Genomic DNA, 20804 nt, shown 5'->3' with positions numbered 1-20804 from the left:
ATTCCACTTCTACAAATTTACCCTGAAGATACACCCCCATGAATATAAAACAACACAGAACAGGCTGTTAATTGATTTATAAGAACACAATACTAGAAACAACCAAATTATCATACACAAGAGGTTAGTTGAATAAATGAAGGTACATCTATGCCATCAAGTACTCTATAGCTGTAGCAGAAGACTGAGAAAAGCAAGATGCAAAAGAAATATACTTAGAATGTGGTCACTGGTGTAAGAAAGAGAAACAGAAGTAAGAAAATACATACTGGAGTAGGAAAAAAATATACATAGGTTTCTTTTTGCAAACATAAACACAGTCTTTTTTAAAGCAGTTTTCTGATATGTTATTCAGAAATATCTATATTAGAATGATAAAAAAATGCAGAATTTAAATGTTTCGCTAAGTGAAGTTAAGTCAACCAGAAAACCACTGGAGGAAGGTGGTGAATGCAATACCTGACTCTGCTAGCGTTAACCTCCCTGTCAACTGTTAGGTTCTAGGATTCCTGGTGTGTGTATGGCACTTACCAGGCACCAGAGAACATGTACGAGCAGGAAATGGCCTATATCCTCTCGAGCATCTTAAAATTGGAGGAAAATTGGCATTCACGTCTGAATTGTGGTTTGGCCCACTTGGACCAAGTTTATCAACCATGACGGATTAACAGAAATGTCACAATTAACTGAAATAAGTACTTTTCCACTTCTGAACAATCTACATGAAAAACTATTATTTACACTAAGAAACACCCAGGCGCAGTGGTTAAGAGTCCGCCTGCCAATGCAGGGGACACGGGTTCGATCCCTGGTCCAGGAAGATCCCACATGCCGTGGAGCAACTAAGCCCGAGAGCCGCAACTACTGAGCCCATGTGCCACAACTACTGAAGCCTTCATGCCTAGAGCCTGCGCTCGGCCACAAGAGAAGCCACTGCAATGAGAAGCCCACACACCACAACAAAGAGTAGCCCCCGCTCACCACAACTAGAGAAAGCCCGTGCATAGCAACGAAGACCCAATGCAGCCAAAAATAAATAATTAATCAAAAATAATAATAAACTATGAAACACCCAACCTTTCATGAAAACAAAAACCAAAAATACATGTATCAGTTGGGACTCAATTAATGATTCTTCAAGAAGCTTTAAAACAGTATTACTAGCCTAACATTTTTATTTGTTTCAGGCTTAGCATTTGTTTCAAGAGATCTATTCTCAGTTGAGGAACCAGACTTTGGATGTGGCCTGTAAGTAAACACACTGGTATTCAAACATCATCAATATCCATGAACATATACCTGAAATAGACACTAAACCTTGCCTTACTCTGATTTAAGGTTGTTGCTGCCTTAATCTTTCAGTTTTACATTCACTCAGAAGAAAATCTGAGCCACAGGAATAGAAAACAAAGGGCATTTTCCTACAGTAAGCTCTAGCTTAATATTTCCTATATTAAGTTCTGGAATCTGTATGGAATTCAACTTGGCAAAGTTCTCAAGTGTTTTAAAGTAATGTCACATTTGAAAAAATTGTTAGACATATGTATGGCTTAGGTTCAATGGTTGGTTGTCACAAAAACAAAAAAACATAACACAAAAAACCTTGCTTCTCCCAGGGAGGAAAAAAGAAGTGGAGTATACATTTAGTGACAAGTATAGAACCCTTTAGAAATTTATTAGACTACGGCATGGTTTACCTGAATCCAAAACAAAAAAAGTACTGATTAAAAAAAAGAATGTAAACTAAAGAAAAAAAGTAATCCAAGTAAGTCACAGAATAAAGTAATTCTCATTTGTAAACATGTTGTTTACACCTTTGGATTTTCACTAGAATACTGGTAATTCAAGTGTTCCCTAAAATGAGGGCAAAGTATTTAACTATATTCTTAGGCTTATGTCAAAGTGTAAAAGGACTGCAAACTCAATCCAGGAGAAGGAAGCACTGGGTCAGGAATGCAATCTCTATTAATTAGGTATCCCAGCTGGGCAGTGGGTTTGCAGCTGTTAACTTGATCAATGACTTACCTAAATGTCATCTCTACTGATTCGCTTATAAATTACCAGCAAGTGAGACTAATGTACAGGTGCTAATTTATTTAAACTGTTCTCTACAGTTCTACACAGCTTTATAAACTGCATCTGGCACCTAATGTTAGCTGTCAGTTGTACTTAGACATGCCTGTCCTAACGACTCTGTTCATTAGAAGTGAGCACAAATTATGAAATATTGTGAAAAATGATACATCAAATGGAATGGGCACGGCAAATCAATTAGAGAAACTTCACACAGCATATTCACACTTTGGAGAACAAAACATTCAGGTTTCGGAAGGAGGTCTATAATACCAATTAAAAAGTAATTGGTAGACTTCAGCAGTATTATGTATCAATTTGCTGGCTTTCTTCCTGAAATTCTAGAGTAACGCAGAACTTAACTTTTTTTTTTTTTTTTTTTTTTTTTTTGCTGTACGCGGGCCTCTCACTGCTGTGGCCTCTCCCGTTGCGGAGCACAGGCTCCGGACACACAGGCTCCGCGGCCATGGCTCGCGGGCCCAGCCGCTCCGCGGCATGTGGGATCTTCCGGGATCGGGGCACGAACCCGTGTCCCCTGCATCGGCAGGCGGACTCTCAACCACTGCGCCACCAGGGAAGCCCAGAACTTAACTTTTAATTCCCAAATAAAGACATTAGTAAATGCAAGTGCAATTCTGTATCCATAATATTTAATATAACCAAAATGTCTCCAACTTAAAATTTATAAGCTTAATTCAAAAAGGAAAATGCAAATATCAGTGGTCCTCAACCTTTCTGTGTTTACAGCATGATTCTGAGAAAAAGAATTTTGATGGTACATGTGAAAGGATGAAAAGGGTGAGCAACACTACACAGATTTGTCTACTCCAGCACAGCGGTGTGTGACAATGTCTATGGAATTCCAGGGCCCTGACCACTGGCCAGCCTTGAGCCTTGGGTCAAGATTTGAGGAAAACATTTCTGCCCACCTCTGTTACACACTATGGGGCTATTTCTTACAGTTTCCATACGCACAGACTCTTCTTTTGACCAAACTATAATTGCTTTACACTGAATTACAAACTCCATTCAGCTCAATGTTCATCGGACAGACTCCTCCATGGAGTAACATACACTGTCTCAGACAACAGTACTTTTCACACACTGATCAACATCTGGAAATCACCTGGGAAAGATTTATGGCACGGGAGTTGAGAAACACGGCATTAAGATCTATTTTCAAAATATTTAGCGTGCATCTGAGTACTTTCAGCAAGACAGCAAACACACATACACTACACTGCTTGTCAGAGGGACCTGTCTGTCCTCCTATCAGATCTTCTGGGGGTTACCAGCAGCACCAGTGATTCACAGGGAAAGAGCAGCAGGCAGTTCCTTTCTTTTCAACATAACTTAAGAAATTAGGCAAAAATTAAACTATTTTGAAATGGTGAAAATCTATACCTAATTTCTTTTTAGTTAATTTGCTATTTCACCAACTAAAAAGGATATTTTTTCATATAAATTTCATGCCATGATTGAGCATTAAACATTTTGCAAAAAAAAATTTCTAGCAGATACACAACGCTGTAGCTTTAATAATTAAAAAAAACCTTCGAAATAATGTACCTTTAAATATCAACAGTGACAAGCAGAATTATTTTTATTCGTAAACTTTACCTGTCATATTTCTTTTTCTTTCACTAATCCACTCCAGTACTCTTTTTTAAAGGCTTATTAAATTAAGGGAGCACTAGCATAAAAGATTACCTGGGTGTAATTTTCATACATAAGTTGTATACACTTCACTCAGTGAGGCCAGAGGCCAGATTTCCATTCAAGCTCAACCTTCTGGAATAAAGTTGTAAACCTAGAAATCAATGAGAAAGGCCTATGAAGAACTGAAGTAGCTACTGTAAACTCATGATTTCCTCCTGCTGAGTCCAGTGGCTCCTAGTTTTAATCCACACGCCTAACAACCTTAGCTATGCCAGAAGGCCGGCAGGCAAAGGGAGAGGCAAGAGGCAAAGACAGACACCTTGATAGGAGAGGAGACAGGGCAGAGCCAGGCCCCTCAGTACACGGACAAACACACACCACGGGGCACCACAGTTTAACAACCACTCTAAACAGGGACATCCCGAGGCTCTCAAAGGTTAAATTATACTCTCTATATTCTACTAAGTAAGGCTGGGGAGACCGCAATTTATCTTAGAAAATGTTACCAAAAAATTTAATCTTTGAAAGTGTGGAAAAAACAGACTTTGGATACAGAAACACCGTGTACAGCTTTGATTTCCTGAACAATAAATACCTACTCTGTAGGTTTTTATGAAGATTAAATGTGCGAATGTATATCAGGGTCCCAGACAGCATCTTGCACAGACATATGAGGTTTTCAGTAAGTGGTGGTATTTTTCTTTTCAAATAATAATTAAAAATAAGTTTCTCTCATCTAGGAAATTCCCTTTTGTAGAATATCTAATTTCCTGATATTATTAAGAGACAAATTACAATACCTAGTTTTAATTTATATATTAAAAGTCAACATATTATAAAAAGCATTCACCATATCTAAATACATAACAGCAACCATAATGTTCTTCTGAAGATTATCTGGAAGCTTAAAATATTTTCCTGATTTTGGATATCAAATTATTTATTTTTGTCTTTAGAAATAACCAAGCATTCTGTCAGTATGGAAATGTTAAATAGGACTTAGCTATACTGTCTCTCTTTCAGATTATATACACAGCCAAACCTGTTACAAAAATAATAGTTTCAAAAACATAAATGAAAACAGGAACTATAAAATGATAAATTCCCATATATTTTCAGTGCTTTGGTAACAGTTAGCTGTCACTGTCCTCTTTTGCTTTTACATCTACTCAGATGTCAAAGAAGGTCCCCTTAATTTAATAAAATGCCAGAAGAGGTAATTGACATAAAATGTGAGACTGAGTGAAGCACATCAATCATTTGCAGGAAAGTCGAGCACAGCAGAACCAAGTCGCCCACGTCAAGGAAAAGGGATCACACTTCCACACGGGCTTTCCGACATGAGCGAGGTGAGACAACACACCACCCTACAGTACAATACAAACTCTGGCTGAAGTGGCTCCTGATAAATCAATGTTCCCAAGAGGACTGCAGATTCTCCTCCCCAACATTCTGTCTCATGAAAGCCTCGTATGTCCAAGGCAATTAGAAAACTAGTGACTGATTCAAGTCATGGTAGAGTTTATTTATTACAATAAAATCTGCCATAAGAACAATGACATAACGCATTAATCTCATGCTCCTTAGTTATATTCTGAGGTAGGCGAGCAGGTATTATTATTTTAGAGATGAGGACACCTAGTGACCACGCTGTGACCTGTCAGACATTACCATGCGAGTTAGTGATGCTGCAAGGACTCTCCTAGTGCCAGGTTCTGCATCTTTCTACAACGTCACTTCAACTACAACAAATTTAGCTTTTAAAAGAAGACTAATTTAACCACAAAGTTCTACATGTTCTGCATCTATATTCCTCACAAGAAATCCAGCTTCATTTTAAAACATTTTACATATTTTAAAGAAGTGATTGGATTTTTTTCATAACAATTCATGATTTCATTACTTTATTGTCTAAATCTAAGGAAGATTTTTATTATGTTCTATTAGCACAATGACACAAAATAATATCAACTTACTTTCACTACACACACACACACACACATATAGAGTTTTACAGAAAAGCTGCCACCCCTCACATTTACTGTGTGATGTTAAACACATCTTCTCTGGAAAACAACTCAATATTTTAAGGAGCACAACTAAAAATATTGTTTCTACCTGACTGAATGACAGAATCTTTTAGATTTCTCTAAATAATACAAAAAGGATCCTTTAGATGAAGACACCAATGTCTGTCTGTCTTAAACCCCTTAAAGAAAAAAAATTTTAAGTATTTTAATATACGAAAAAAACTGTTTTAGATCTTCAGTATTTTTGCCTAAATGCATTCCACAGATGACTGCAGCAATCATTATTTTAGAAATCGGTTAGTGGCAAGGAAAAACCAGTTTCTAAAATTCATAAAATAACGAATGGTTTAATCTGAATACAATGGCACTTAATTTACCTACGTGAAAATTATACAGCAAGCCTAGACTTTTAACTAGGTAATTGAATTAAATTATAGGTCATGTCTACTCTGTAAAAATTAAAACTATTTTCATGAGGATTTAACATCTTAAACTAGCATTCTGATTAAACAGCCAAACAATGAACTCACACCGCTCTAAACAACATAATTCATATGTAATACTTATGTTGTGAAAATGTTCATCCCTTCAGATAGATTTACAAAACTACTGAATGATTCTGTTTCTCTCAGTGAGCTAAATATATTCCATGTACACCTAAAAAGGTAGTAAAGAGATGCTCAAAAATGCCTTAGTGGTAAAGTCAGTTAGGTAGTGGGATCCTCTTCCTGAGAACAGTTACTCAGGGACACACAGGTCACAAGGAGAGAGGGGAGGACCATTTTTAAAAGCAGACAGTAATTATCAAAAATCAAAAACAGAAATACACACAGAAATCCCAGGCCCAGAGGCCTTCACTGATGAATTCAACCAAACATTTAAAGAAGAATTAATACCAATTCTTCACGAACAATTCCAAAAATAAAAGAGAATTTCCCAACTCATTCTGTGAGACCAGTATTACCCTGATATCAAAATCACAGACATTACAAGAAAAGAAAAATACAGATAAGTATTAATTAGATGCAAAAATCCTCAGCAGAACACTAGCAAAGCAATTCCAGAAACACATAAAAAAGATGACCCACCCTGACAAAGTGGGATTTATTACAGGAACACAAGGTTGGTTTAACATCTAAGCAAATTAATGCAAAAAATAATAAATAAATAACCCATATCCTTTCAAATGTAGTTAAAATCTCTGATTCTTGTGAGTCTTAACTGACATCTAACACTGTTTAAAAGGGTTGGCTGTTAAGAAGTAATGCTTCATTGAATAATGTTAAAAAAAAAAAAACAAACAAAAATCTTCATTTGCTTCCATGATTCCCAGAACAAATTACAGGTAAAACAAGTTTGTCCTTTATGATTGACTTTGTGATTTGTTATGTCATAAACTTTTTTTGGGGTTTGTATTTGTCTCCTTAGTCCTAAGAACAACATGGAGATAGTCATCCCTATTTTAATTTAGTAAATAAATAAAGAAAAAAAAGATAAAGAAGATAAAGAAAACGAAAAAAAAAATCAAGTAATGTGATATACCACACCAATAAAAGATATCATCTCAGTAAAAGCAAAAAAAAAAAAACAAAACAAAAAACAAAAAAAAAGTTGACAATATCCAAAACCCCTTTATGATAATAATGCTCAGCAAACTAGGTATGGAAAGGAATCTCCAGTCCCTGATAAAGAGCATCTATAAAAACCCATAGCTAACATCATTCCCGATGGTGAAAGACGAAGTTTTCCCTAAGATCAGGAACAAGGTGAGAATGTCCACTCACTATTTCTGTTCAGCTTTCCTGGAGGTCCTAGCCAGGGAAATTAGGCAAGAAAAAGAAATAAAAGGCATTCAGATTGGAAAGAAAGAACTAAAACTATTTCTATTTGTCAGTGGCAACATTTTATATGTAGAAAATACTAAGAAATCCACCAATAAAACTACAAAACAATTCTATTTACAATAGAATAACTTTAAAAAGCAATTAATGATCCGAAATAAACTTAAAAGAAATGCCAAACAAACTCTGAAAACTGGAAAACATCACAATAAGAAATTAAAGAAGATCTAAATAAACCGAAAGACATCCCATGATCACAGATCAGAAGACTTAAGATGGCAATACTCCCAAAATAGATCTAGAGATCCAATATAATCCCTATCAAAATCCTAGCTGGCTTGCTGAAGAAACTGATAACCTCATTCTAAAATTCATATGGAAATTCAAAGGGCAGAGAATAGACAAAATGACCTTGAAAAAGAAGAACAAAGTAAGAGTACTAGCACTAGGTGGAAGAGGAATAGAATTTTAACCCTACTCTCAAATCACTTAGAACATGCCCTCACTTTGAAAATTCAAATATGTAGTTAAGTTGATAAAAACTCTGGGCTAGGGGCTTCCCTAGTGGCGCAGTGGTTGAGAGTCCGCCTGCCGATGCAGGGGACACGGGTTCGTGCCCCAGTCCGGGAAGATCCCACATGCTGCGGAGCGGCTGGGCCCGTGAGCCATGGCTGCTGAGCCTACGCGTCCGGAGCCTGTGCTCCGCAACGGGAGAGGCCAAGACAGTGAGAGACCCGCGTATCAGAAAAAAAAACCAAAAAACAACAACAAAAAAAACACACCTCTGGGCTTGGGTTTACTTATGGGATTTTCCCTATAAACTTACCATTTGTTTTATCATTTTGTAAGAAAGCTGAGTTTAAGACTACATCACAGGATAAATGTTTCTAAATCGTGTATAAACATTCACAGTGGCTCCTGTGACCTGGAATCAAGGAAAAGTATCCATTTCTGGTTAAAATCTAAACCTCACTATACCTTATAATGCTTCAAATACAGAGTAGCATCTCTCTGAAACCACAGTTCCAACTTGCAAAAGAGTAAGTGGCATTTTTCCTTATTCTGACAGTCTGACAGCTTTCGGTATTTAAAACTCTACAACAATTACTTTTCCAACAGAGTAACTGTACTTACATCAATATCCTCTTGGGTAAAAGTTTCTGGATCTTCTCCCATCATGTTGGCTAAGTGTCTCTTTCCTATGTTGAATTCTTCAATATGCTTTTTAATAAAATCCACTGTGTAAGTTTCACGTCTTAAGGCTGCAACATTTTTCCTTGTTGTCACAGCTGTGGTGTGCCTTAACCTTAATATCTAGGAGAAAATACAAATGGAAAGAAAAGATTTTAAATTAAACAATGATCTTACAGGCCACTGTCTCTAAATAAAACAAGACATTCAAACAACTCTCTTTTTATTATGGTACTCAATTGGCAGGAGTCTGGAGACAAGGTAAAGGCTTGTTAAGACAAGTGTTCCCTGCTAGAAAGCTTGCTTTTAAAAGCTTCTGTTTACAAAGTAGCTGAAACTACTAGCATTTCAACACATTAAAAATAATAATAATAAAAATAACTGTGAGTGATATGCTACCTCCGTGTCTGCTACAAACGTCCACGTTTGATACCGACTGGTCAATGTCGGCTGCTGTGATATTTGACACACAACAAATGAAGAGTAAAACGCCACTCCCTTAAAAAGAGGCACGTGTACATGCAGACAGAAACTAGCAAACAGAAGACACGGACCTAGTGACTTGCTTCTAAAGAACAGAATACCACTAACATGGTAGAACGTCACTTCTTAGATCAGGTTAAAAAAAGACTGTCTTCCCCCTTTTTCATCCTCTCTTGACCAACCTGAGGGAAGCAAGATGTGGTAAGCTGCCCTCCAGAGCTCCACAGGGCAAGAACTGAGGGAGGCCCCGGCCAAGAGCCAGCCCATTAGCCGGCAAGGATGTGAATCCTGCTGACACCCACACTGAGTGTGCAGGCAGCGGACTCCCACCTCCGGCCCCGAGATGACCGTAGCCACCGCCAACACCTGGGCTGCTGCCTTATGGGAGACCCTGAGCAGAAGGCCCAGTGTAACCGTGCCTGGAATCCTGACCCACAGAAACCGTGAGATAAATATCTGTGGTTGCAAGCTGCTAAATTTGAGGGTAATTTGTTATTCAGCACTAAATAACGCATCATTCAGCACCCCAATTACAACAAGAAAGCAGGGTACCAGAGAGTTCGCTTACCCAGTTTCACAAGCAAGGAGAGGTGGGAACAATGGGCGTAGCTATTATCAAGCTTTCTTTAAATAAGAACTTTTTAAACTACATAAGGAAAATACAGATTTTAATATCCCAGTATTTTCCATAATTAAAGCAACGAGGGACACACTAAATCTAACCTTAAAAGGACAGGATGAGATCTCAAAGGGTGTTATGCTACCAAAGGGATTTTCTTTTCCACTGCTAATAAACTGCAATTTCTAAAAGTCAAAAATTATCTGGGGGAAAACACAACTAATTTACAGACCTGTATAGTATCTGATACAAACCCCAGTCAATTTTTAAATTTGCTTTTCAAAGAGTTTTAGCAATTGCCAGTAGTTTATTAAGACTCTACTGTAAAACCAATTGGATTCTGTGATAAATATAGAACATTATAATCTCCAGGAGCCCACAAGATGAGAGATGAAAAGAACAGATCCTTAAGACAGAGACAGCAATGTTTTTACAATAAAAGCAAAATAAACAAGGGCTAGGGCATCAAATGTTATCCATCATCCTTCTCCGGCAGACAGTGCAATTCAACAAAGGCATATTGGCTCAGTAAAAACTGAACGTTTAAGCACTAAGAAAGTGCTTAGTAGAAAATAAAGAGGACATATTGATGTTTGTAATAATAGTTTTCAAAACAGAAATTGGTCTACTGCTTTTTCTTACTATGAAAGTCATAAATATTACAGAAAGTAAATTGGCATTCCTACATAAAATTATATTGACAGGCATTAAGAATTCATGGGTAACCTTTGTATCACACCACGACTGTCAAACTGCTTTCATTTGTGACGGTTAAAAAAAAAAATTCAAGTATCTTCACATAGCCATACACTTTCTAATCCTGTCCCACCACTCTCTCACCAATTATTATACCAATTATAATTGCTATAACCAATTATTTGTTGTTGCCAGAATCCACTAACTCTGTACATCTCTGTCCCTTGTGGACCCATTACATGTTCCTAGAACAGAATACCTCTCTTTCCTCACGTAACTCCTGACTCTCCCAACACCTCCTCTGAGAAGCTGACCACCACTCTACCCATCACAACTCATTTGTATTAGGCACTGCACTTCTGTGCTTTTCTGTATTTACCTTTGTAAATCTCACAGTACACTGTGTGTAGTTCCTTGATATTCACGGGTTTAAAACCAGAAAAATTTGGCCATTCCCAAGTAATATTCCCTCCTCCACCCCAAATTTGGGACACTCAGCTATCTGCACTTGTACTGAGGCATTAACATGAAACATGTATGCCACAATTCTGGCATGCAGGAGAAAACCTGCTGGAGGGCTTCCCAACTGAGTAGCCAGGAGCCACAGCTTAACAGAACTTGTTTCTTCTTCCTTTTGCATCAGTGTCTCTCAAACATTTCTGACTGTAACCCACAGTAACAGCTACTGCTTATATCACCCCCTAGGACACACACACACACACATATATACATAAACAAAAGGCAAAAATACCCTGTATAAGATGCACTTTGATTATTATTATAATTATTCTATTCTCTCCACTCCCTTCTTTAACCTCTTATGAGATTTCGTAACTAATGGGTTATGACCCAAACTAAACAAGAAACAGGTGTAGTGTTTCAGCAACTCATAAAGTGATTAAAAACTTTATTGTTTTACGAAAGATGGCCCCTAAAAGAAATATAATGACTAATATTGGAGATGCAAGTGAAGAAATGCTAATATTTAAGACAGATAAGCTCTGTGCCAGGAAAAAAGCTTTATAAATGTCTTTAGCCATGTAGAAGGAACCACTAAGGGTCTGATGGGGTCAGTTAAGCCTTTCATTTGTATCTGAGCTGTACTGCATGTGTTAACACAGTGCTGTGGGAGTATTCAGGAATGTGGGGATTCAGCATCTCAGGACCACCCCGAGAGCGCTAAGGGTGGATACCATCTAGTAATCGTTTGACTTCAATGACTGGTTTACTTCGCAGTGCCTGGCTCAAGTGAAGTGCTCAGTAAACATCCGCCATATGGGTGAAAAAAAAGAAAAGCTTTATTTATTTCAGGAGTGGTCAGGGAGGGGAAATTAAAGTAACAAAGAAAAATCATTTTTCACCCGCCTTACTGAAAAAAATAATAATACCTAACGCAGGTGGAAAGAAGTGCATGCTTTTACATCAACGATGGACTGTGAATCGCTACAGCCTTTCTGGAGAACTATGTGGAAACATCTATTAAATGCCTACTGAGAAGTCCACATCCTTTGCAGCCATCACCTCACAACTGGAACTCTCTCCTACAGAAATGAAAGCATCACATAGAAGATATCTGATGTAGTGAGAATTACACCAGGATGTTTACTGAACATTTTATTAGTGGGAAGAAAAAGGAAACAAAGCAAATGCCCATCAACTGTTAAATTAACTTTGATACATTCATACCACAGAATATTATGCAGCAGTTACACACGTAATAGGTGACTTGGAGAGATTTGTGCTATACATGTAAGTTAAAGAAGCAAAAAGTAGAACGGGATCCATTGTTTGAAAGTATGCATATGCATGCATGTCTATGATTAAATGAACATCGAGAAAGACACAGAAGGATACATACGTTCAAAGGTTTCGGAGTTCCAGGGATGGCGCAGAAGTTAACAACTCTCTGTCACCTCCCCCACTTTGCGTCAACAATAAGAACATTCTGTATGCTACAGCCCCTTTTATAGGAAATTGTGCGTACACAGAAAGGATACACTCAAAAGAGAGGCATGAAAAAAATAAAAACTTCCAACCTATTTTCCAGCTAAAAAATAATAAAAACAAATGTTTGATGGATAAGTGGATGGATGGATTGGTTGATCTGAGTTAAAACATAAAAGAAAGAAGATTTTTTAAAAAGATGGCACTCCTTTTTCAACAGTTTTTGATCACAGTACTTGACTTCTTCACAGTATTTGGTAGTGTCAGTCACTCTCCCTCCTTGGAACACTCTTCGGTTTTCTATGCCTCCACACTGCCTGGGTTTTCCCCTACTTCTCTGGCAGGTCATTCTCAATCTCTTTGGGTGGCTCTTCTTCCTCTGCTGTTTGTCCTTCAGGGTCCGATCGCTCTGCTTAGTCCTCATTCACTACAACCCTAGATGATCTAATTCATTTCCAAGACCTCACTTACCATCTACAAGGTAACAGAGGACTTGTAAATCAGCTTTCTTCTTTAACTTGCGTATCTGTGGGTTTACTGAAAATCTCCACTTGGACATCCCAGATATAACTATTTAATAAACACAATTATATCCAAAACTAAGCTCGTTTCCTTCCCTCTCAAATCTCGTTCCTCCTACTCAGATCCCATGTCAGTAAATCGCGTCATCATCCAATCAGCTGTGAAGCTAGAATCCTGGCTTCCCACTGCCCTCAGGATTAAATTTAATTTAGAAGTTGTGATCTCCATCTCTCAGAGACAAAGTACCGGGAAAATTAAGAAAACGGAAACTGCACAGATGCAAGACACTTTAAAACTGTCACTCCCTCTCCTCTCCACTGTGCGACTTTCTGCATTAAGTCTTCGGGTCCCTGCAGGGATCCAGTTCTCATCCACCTCCGCCCTCTGGACCGCGGGGCTCACGGGCAGGGCGGGACCCATCACCCACCCGGCCGGCGGGTCAAGGCAGGGGTCGCTCTAGTTCCGTCTCAGATAACTTCCCCCTCACTGCACCCTGAGAAAACCAGCAACAACTTCCAGGGTGGGCACCAGAAGACGATCCCACTCCTCTCTCTATCTCAGATCGCTGCTAAGCACCTAAGACCCGAGGGGCCCCGTCTGAGGGCGCGGAGACGCCAGGGGACCGCCGCCGGCTCCACATCCGCGTGCTCCAGGGACCAGCACTCCCACCTCTCTCAGGCCTTACCTGGCATCCGGGACTTCTCTGCAGCTTAGAAGCCGCGGCTTTCCAGAGGCCCTGTCCCCGAGCAAAGCTAACCCGACCCTCAAGAAAGAGCCGGTACGAAGCAGCTGCGGCGCAGGACACACAGAGAGCCGCCATGTCGGCTGCGGGAGGCACAGGCAGTAGGACGAAAAGGCGGGGCTTGCGGACTGCGCAGGCGCTGATGGGCTCCGGGTCCTCGAGGCTGCCGGGAAGAGGCGCTGGAGCAGGGGGCGTGTCCCGCGGCCAGAGGCGGCTCGTCGCTGATTGGGTGCGGGAGCCCGCGGGGCGTGTCCGACCCTGGCCCGGGGCCGGTGTTGACCGTGCGAAAGGTAGTGGGTCCGCATCCTGGCCTCGCGCCTCTTCTGCGCGTCTTGTAGTCGGTCGCTCACCGAGTCTCCCTGGAACGACTGCCATGGGGCTGTCTCGCCAGCCCTTCCGCCCCACGTCCAGCCTGCCCTAGCGCCGGCTTCCCTGCGCAGCCCTGTCTTCACGTTCCATCATCACCCAGCTCCTCTCCCCCGCTCAGTAGGACCGAGCTCCGTGCCTCTGCTCCTAGCAGACCCCTTCCTGGCATGGGTTTTACCTCCTCCTCCCTTCCCACGTGGATCGGGGTCCAGTGTCTCCACCCTCCTCCGGAAACTGGTTGTTTCCTAAGTGTATGAAGCGCGGGCTAACCCTTAAACCTGCGAGGACAGACACTTGCCTTTGCTTGTCACCCCGTTACTGTTAGTACTAAGCCTCCCTGGAAACTCAATCAGAACGAAATAAATGGGTATGAATATAGATGAGCATGGCTTGCCTTCTGGGGCTTTTTTACTGTTTGCTCCAGACAGTAACTCCCAGGGCGCTTTCTACGAAATACATATTATAGGATGTAGTAAGCCGCTCTTAAAGGGTTTCCAAACAATTAGATTCGAAGGATCAGTAAAATTAATAGGCAAATACACACATGCATATGAAAAATCTGAGGTCAAGTCAAGCAAATAAATGTCATCTACTATCATCACTATTTCATAAAACACAGAACATGTTAATATTAAGAAGGTAGAAGTGACATAATCTTGGAATGAAGTGTGGTCCTTCAAATGGAGTGTATTTATGTGTACGCAAAGCTTGCTCTCGTTCTTTTTGTTGTTACCTTTTAGGCTAGCGAGACTTTCATCAAAAGTTGGCAGAGACCCATGAGCTAGTATTCGGGAACCAAGACTTTATAACTTATTAAAATAGATGTCTTTAAACAGCAGTTCCTACACATTGTAAAAAAAAGTTTTTTAACTTAGTTGTGGAAATTTCACCAAGACAATCAAATAAGTATGTAGAAGCAGAATTTATATAATTTTTAAAAAATGACATGTTGGAGCATATGAAAAATACATTAAGTACTGAAATTAAGATTAAGAATTGTGGAAGTTTTTTTCTCTTTTTTTTTTTTCTCCAAGATTCGTGTTATGATCTTTTACTAGATTACAGTAAAGCAAATGTAATACATCTCCCACCTCTAGGGGCAACCCTTGGACTGCTGCTTTGAATTTCCTGTGTAGCCTTTGAGTTTGGGAAGAAATATGTAACTGTAGGTTGACACTGGCTGCATAATTTGGAGAGAGAAGGAAAGATTGGAATCAGGACTGTACTGATAAACCTTTAAAATATGAAAAAAATGTAATTTTACCTAACAGCTACAGCTTAGATTCATTTAATTTTTCTCTCGTTTACTGAGCACCTGTTATGTCAGAGGCAACAGGCAGCCTCGGTCCCATATCAGGATCATAAAATCCCAACAGTCCAACATGGTGGAGTCATGTAAATGTGAGGAGTTGGTTCCAAGAGCAGCTTCTAAGGTAAATATCAGGAGAGTCAAAATGTTGGACAAACAGCACCAAGTGTTGTCGAGTTGTGAGAATGCAGGAAGTGTTAGATGCTGGTGGTGAGGGTGTAAATTGATGTAGTTTTCCTGAAATCAATGAATCAATGATCTAAAGTTAAGATGAGCACACCCTACAATCTATTGATTACATTCCTAGGTATATATACCCTGCAGAAATTCTTGAACAGCATATCAGGATACATGTATAAAAATGTTCATAGAATCAAATTCTTTTGTAACAACACAAAAAACCTACACACATTTTTAAAGGATTCCTAGAAAGCGTCCCTGGAACTGCAGAGCTTTGTCGATCAATATGGAAAACTTCAGTCTAGAAAAAACACGAAGGCTTGATAGGTCCACAGACAACTGAGATCTTCAGAGAGCTTTGAATCAAAGATGACCAAAGAACGAAATAATGCCATTTGCAGCAACATGGATGGAATTAGAGATGATCCTACTCAGTGAAGTAAGTCAGAAGGAGAAAGACAAATACCACATGATATCACTTATACGTGGAATCTAAAGTATAACGCAGATGAACTTACCTACCAAACAGAAACGGACTCACAGACATAGAGAACAGACTTGTGGTTGCCAAATGTGGGTGGGGACAGGATGGAGTGGGAGTTTGGGGTTAACAGATGCAAACGATTATATACAGAATGTATAACAACAAGGTCCACTGTACAGCACAGGAAAAAAAAGATGACCAAACACCGTATGCTTCAGGGAAAGTGCATAAAATGTGGATCAAGAAATCAGAGTTCCCCTCTGAGCCCTGCCACGGACTCACTCTTGACACTTGGTGGTCATTTCGCTTACAGAAAACCTGCATTTCTCATCAGTGTAACAAGGGTGTATTAGTGTCAAGGGACACTTGAGTTGTTTTTGCCTTTGGGCTTGTGAATAATGGTGCTATGAACATGAGTATACAGTATCTGTTCAGGTCACTGCTTTTAATTCTTTGGGGTATATACCTAGAAATGGCATTGCAAGATTCTTGGTTTTTTTGTTTTGTTTTGCGGGACGTGGGCCTCTCACTGTTGTGGCCTCTCCCGTTGCAGAGCACAGGCTCCGGACGCGCAGGCTTAGCGGCCATGGCCCACGGGCCCAGCTGCTCCGCGGCACGTGGGATCTTCCCGGACCAGGGCACGAACCCGTGTCCCCTGCATCGGCAGGCGGACTCTCAACCACTGTGCCACCAGGGAAGCCCAGGATTCTTGTTTTTAATGTGGCCAGATTTTTAACTTAATCTACACAGGTGGTTGCCCACAAAAGATAACTTGATAATTTAAATCTACAACATAAAAAGGCTCTAGTTATATAGACCGCTCCCAGCTAAACAAACAGCATACTTGGGGTATGAAAATGAGTAATGTAAATTCCACTGGCGTTTAAAAATATTTATATGAGGTAATTTTAGTACATAATTACTATGTATCAAGCTTCTCTAACAGTTTAAGAACTGAATCTGTCTCAGCCCGCAAGTAAATCTATTCTCCCAAAGTTCATATATTTTATCATATTGATTGAATTTTAATAAATAAGAAATAGAACAAATATCTTCTTTGGCTTTTTACCCCACTGTGTTCAGTGTGAACCCCATCCATTTACATATGCTCTTTACCTACCAGCTGTCATTTATGTCTGCTATAAGAGAGACAGCACTTAGGGAGCTGTCAGTCAATGCTGTTATGATGCTTCAGGAATCATTCCTCCAGGCTTCATTATCAAAAATAAAACAAATTTACATGGAACATAAATGTGGATTAATCGCACGATTTGCTGTGCATTGAAAATGACTTCAAAAGCACACAAGTTCATGCAGCAGTATGTTTGAGCCAGTGTCTCCTTGACCATGTTTGCAATTACTTTGCATAGATTAAGTCATTTTTAAAGTGAATTTAGACAGTAAAGGTAGTTATCCGGGTAGGGTGGTAGAATTATAAGTGGTTTCCCTGCTTGAAATAATAGTGTGTAGCAAATGTTCTGTGACATTATGGGTGTCTCTTTCACCCATGTCCGAGGCATGGATTTGGGCTCAATCCAGGACTCCTTTGACGGATGCTGAGTGAAGGTATAGCAGATCTAGAAAAAAGGAACTAAATGAACAAGATTTTAGCCTGGATATAGTCAAGGGTCTAGGACTTGCAGAATGAAATAAAATTGGAATCAATAAAATCACTAAGGGCATGGTTAAAAGGAACAGGCTTAATAATCAAATTCCAGAAAACTAGAACTAAAGTGAACTTCTTGAGGCATAAAAGAGACTATTTTAGGCCCGACAGAAGAAGTGCAGAAGAAGTACCACTTTACACAGCAGGGAGGCAACTTAAAAAGCGCATTGCTCCTCAGAGGTTGATGTAAATAAGTAGCAGATTGTGATCCAGACCTGAAAAATGCGAGTGTTCTCATTCAAAAACGTACTGAAGTGTGATCTTACCCTTTTGCGGAAGTAAAGCTAAGAACAAATCTCTAGAGTCTGTGTCAGAGAAAGTGTATCGATTTAGGCAGACTGTGGAGTATGATTCTAAGAAATATAAAAAGAATTGTATAAATTATACACGCGTGTACACATGCACACACACATGCACATGTAAGACATTACAAAGTGTAAAGAGAATTACATAACATGGCATGAGTTGAGCTCTGTTCTAAGTTTTTTCTCATGTAATCATAACACCCCTATGAGGGAGACGCTGTTATTACCCTCTGGTGAGACATAAGGAAGGTGCCTTTTGGACGTGTTAGATGCCTTGATCCGGTCCCACAACCGGGAAGGGAGGGAGCCGGACACAACGTGCACTGGAGCACATGCTTCTCTGTATTATGCCCAGTCCTGGGCAGGACTGGCGTCTTTACCAAGGGTGTCTTGAGAAGCTCATTCTCGCCTTTCTCCATTGTACCTGCTCCCTGGTACCATTCTCTTCCGGGACCCAGTCCACTTGTCCGCCTGCTTTAGCACCAACCCACTTAACTCCGTCTGCTGCTCTCATGGTCCTCACCCATCCCACCATCTATGTAAGGACACAAGGCTACATCTGCTAGGTTGCTCTTCACTGGTCAAAAACTGGCTGCCACACTCGCTGCCGACGGCCTGTCTCGTCGCTCTCTAGCTGTGCCGCTGCCCCAGAAATGCTTCGATTGCCCGCAGTCCTTTGCCAGATTAGGAGCCAGTGTCCAGGGCACTGGCTCCTCATCTCACTCGGGCTTATGCCAAAGATGTAAAATTTGGTGCAGATGCCCGAGGCTTAATGCTTCAAGGTGTAGACCTTTTAGCTGATGCTGTAGCCGTTACTGTGGGGCCAAAGGGAAGGACGGTGATTATTGAACAGAGTTGGAGAAGTCCCAAAGTGACAAAAGATGGTGTGACTGTTGCAAAGTCCATTGACTTAAAAGATAAATATAAAAATATTGGTGCGAAACTCGTTCAAGATGTTGCCAATAACACAAACGACGAGGCTGGGGATGGCAGCACTACTGCTACTGTCCTGGCACGCTCTGTCGCCGAGGAAGGCTTCGAGAAGGTCAGCAAAGGTGCTAACCCAGTGGAATCAGGAGAGGTGTGGTGTTAGCTGTTGATGCTGTAACTGCTGAACTTAAGAAGCCGTCTACACCTGTGACAACCCCGGAAGAGATCGCCCAGGTTGCTACGATTTGTGCAAATGGAGACAAAGAAATCGGCAGCATCATTTCTGACGCGATGAAAAAGGTTGGAAGAAAGGGCGTTATCACAGTAAAGGATGGAAAAACACTGAATGATGAATTAGAAATTATTGAAGGCATGAAGTTTGATAGAGGGTGTATCTCTCCATACTTTATTAATACCTCAAAAGGTCAGAAACGTGAATTCCAAGATGCCTATGTTCTGTTACGTGAAAAGAAAATTTCTAGTGTCCAGTCCATTGTTCCTGCTCTTGAAATTTCCAATGCTCACTGTAAGCCCTTGGTCATAATTGCTGAAGATGTGGATGGAGAAGCTCTAAGTACACTCGTTTTGAATAGGCTGAACGTTGGTCTTCAGGTTGTAGCAGTCAAAGTTCCAGGTTTTGGTGACAATAGAAAGAACCAGCTTAAAGACATGGCTATTGCTACTGGTGGTACAGTATTTGGAGAAGAAGGACTAACTCTAAATCTTGAAGATGTTCAGCCTCGTGACTTAGGAAAAGTTGGAGAGGTCATTGTGACCAAAGATGATGCCATGCTCTTGAAAGGAAAAGGTGATAAGGCTCAAATTGAAAAGCGTATTCAAGAACTCATCGAGCAGTTAGATATTACAACTAGTGAAAATGAAAAGGAAAAATTGAATGAACGTCTGGCAAAACTCTCAGATGGTGTTGCTGTGCTAAAGGTTGGTGGGACAAGTGATGTTGAAGTGAATGAAAAGAAAGACAGAGTTACAGATGCCCTTAATGCTACATGAGCTGCTGTTGAAGAAGGCATTGTTTTGGGAGGGGGCTGTGCCCTGCTTTGGTGCCTTCCAGCCTTGGATTCAATAACTCCAGCTAATGAAGATCAAAAAATTGGTATAGAAATTATTTAAAAAACACTCAAAATTCCTGCAATGACCATTGCTAAGAATGCAGGTGTTGAAGGATCATTGATAGTTGAGAAAATTTTGCAAAGTTCTTCAGAAGTTGGTTATGATGCTATGCTTGGAGAATTTGTGAATATGGTGGAAAAAGGAATCATTGATCCAACTAAGGTTGTAAGAACTGCATTACTGGATGCTGCCGGAGTGGCCTCTCTGTTAACTACAGCAGAAGTTGTAGTCACAGAAATTCCTAAAGAAGAGAAGGATCCTGGAATGGGCGGAATGGGTGGGATGGGAAGTGGGATGGGAGGTGGCATGTTCTAATTCCTAGAATAGGGCTTTACCATCATTCATGAGCTGTGAGAGGAAGCGCGAGGCGGCATTCCTCACCAATAATTTTGAGAGGTCAGTTGAAGGAGGTGACTGAAGAAGAGGCTGGCTGATGTTTAAGAAAATCACTATAACCATCAGTTACTGGTTTCAGTTGACAACATGGAATGGTTTACTGCTGTCATTGTCCATGCCTACAGATAATTTATTTTGTATTTTTGAATAAAGACATTTGTACATTCCTGGTAAATGAGTATAAGAGCCATGCACCTATGTACTGCTTTCAACTTAAATCACTGAGGCATTTTTACT

The 20804-nt window shown here is 40.1% G+C and overlaps 1 protein-coding gene and 1 pseudogene across 2 annotated transcripts in view; one reads left to right on the top strand and one right to left on the bottom strand.

Annotated features, from left to right (window-relative positions):
* The window catches only part of MRPS9 (mitochondrial ribosomal protein S9), a 45622-nt gene extending 31722 nt beyond the window's left edge, over positions 1-13900 (bottom strand). The window contains exons 1-2 of the mRNA XM_082643040.1: positions 13744-13900; positions 8738-8917 (exon numbers count right to left, since the gene is read on the bottom strand). Of these exons, the coding sequence (XP_082499166.1) occupies positions 8738-8917; positions 13744-13878 (315 nt within the window). The 5' untranslated portion in view covers positions 13879-13900. The remainder of the gene's footprint in view (positions 1-8737; positions 8918-13743) is intronic.
* A 4619-nt stretch (positions 13901-18519) lies between these two features.
* On the top strand, positions 18520-20539 carry LOC309815687 (60 kDa heat shock protein, mitochondrial-like; annotated as a pseudogene). Its single transcript has one exon. The product of its transcript is annotated as a 60 kDa heat shock protein, mitochondrial-like (transcript).
* The last annotated feature ends 265 nt before the right edge of the window (positions 20540-20804 follow it).

The sequence above is a fragment of the Mesoplodon mirus genome (genome assembly GCF_964341445.2).
Source record: "Mesoplodon mirus genome assembly, chromosome: 14".
Classification (NCBI taxonomy): domain Eukaryota; kingdom Metazoa; phylum Chordata; class Mammalia; order Artiodactyla; family Ziphiidae; genus Mesoplodon; species Mesoplodon mirus.
Note: the sequence above shows the minus strand (reverse complement) of the source record. Positions and strands in the feature narration are given on the sequence as shown.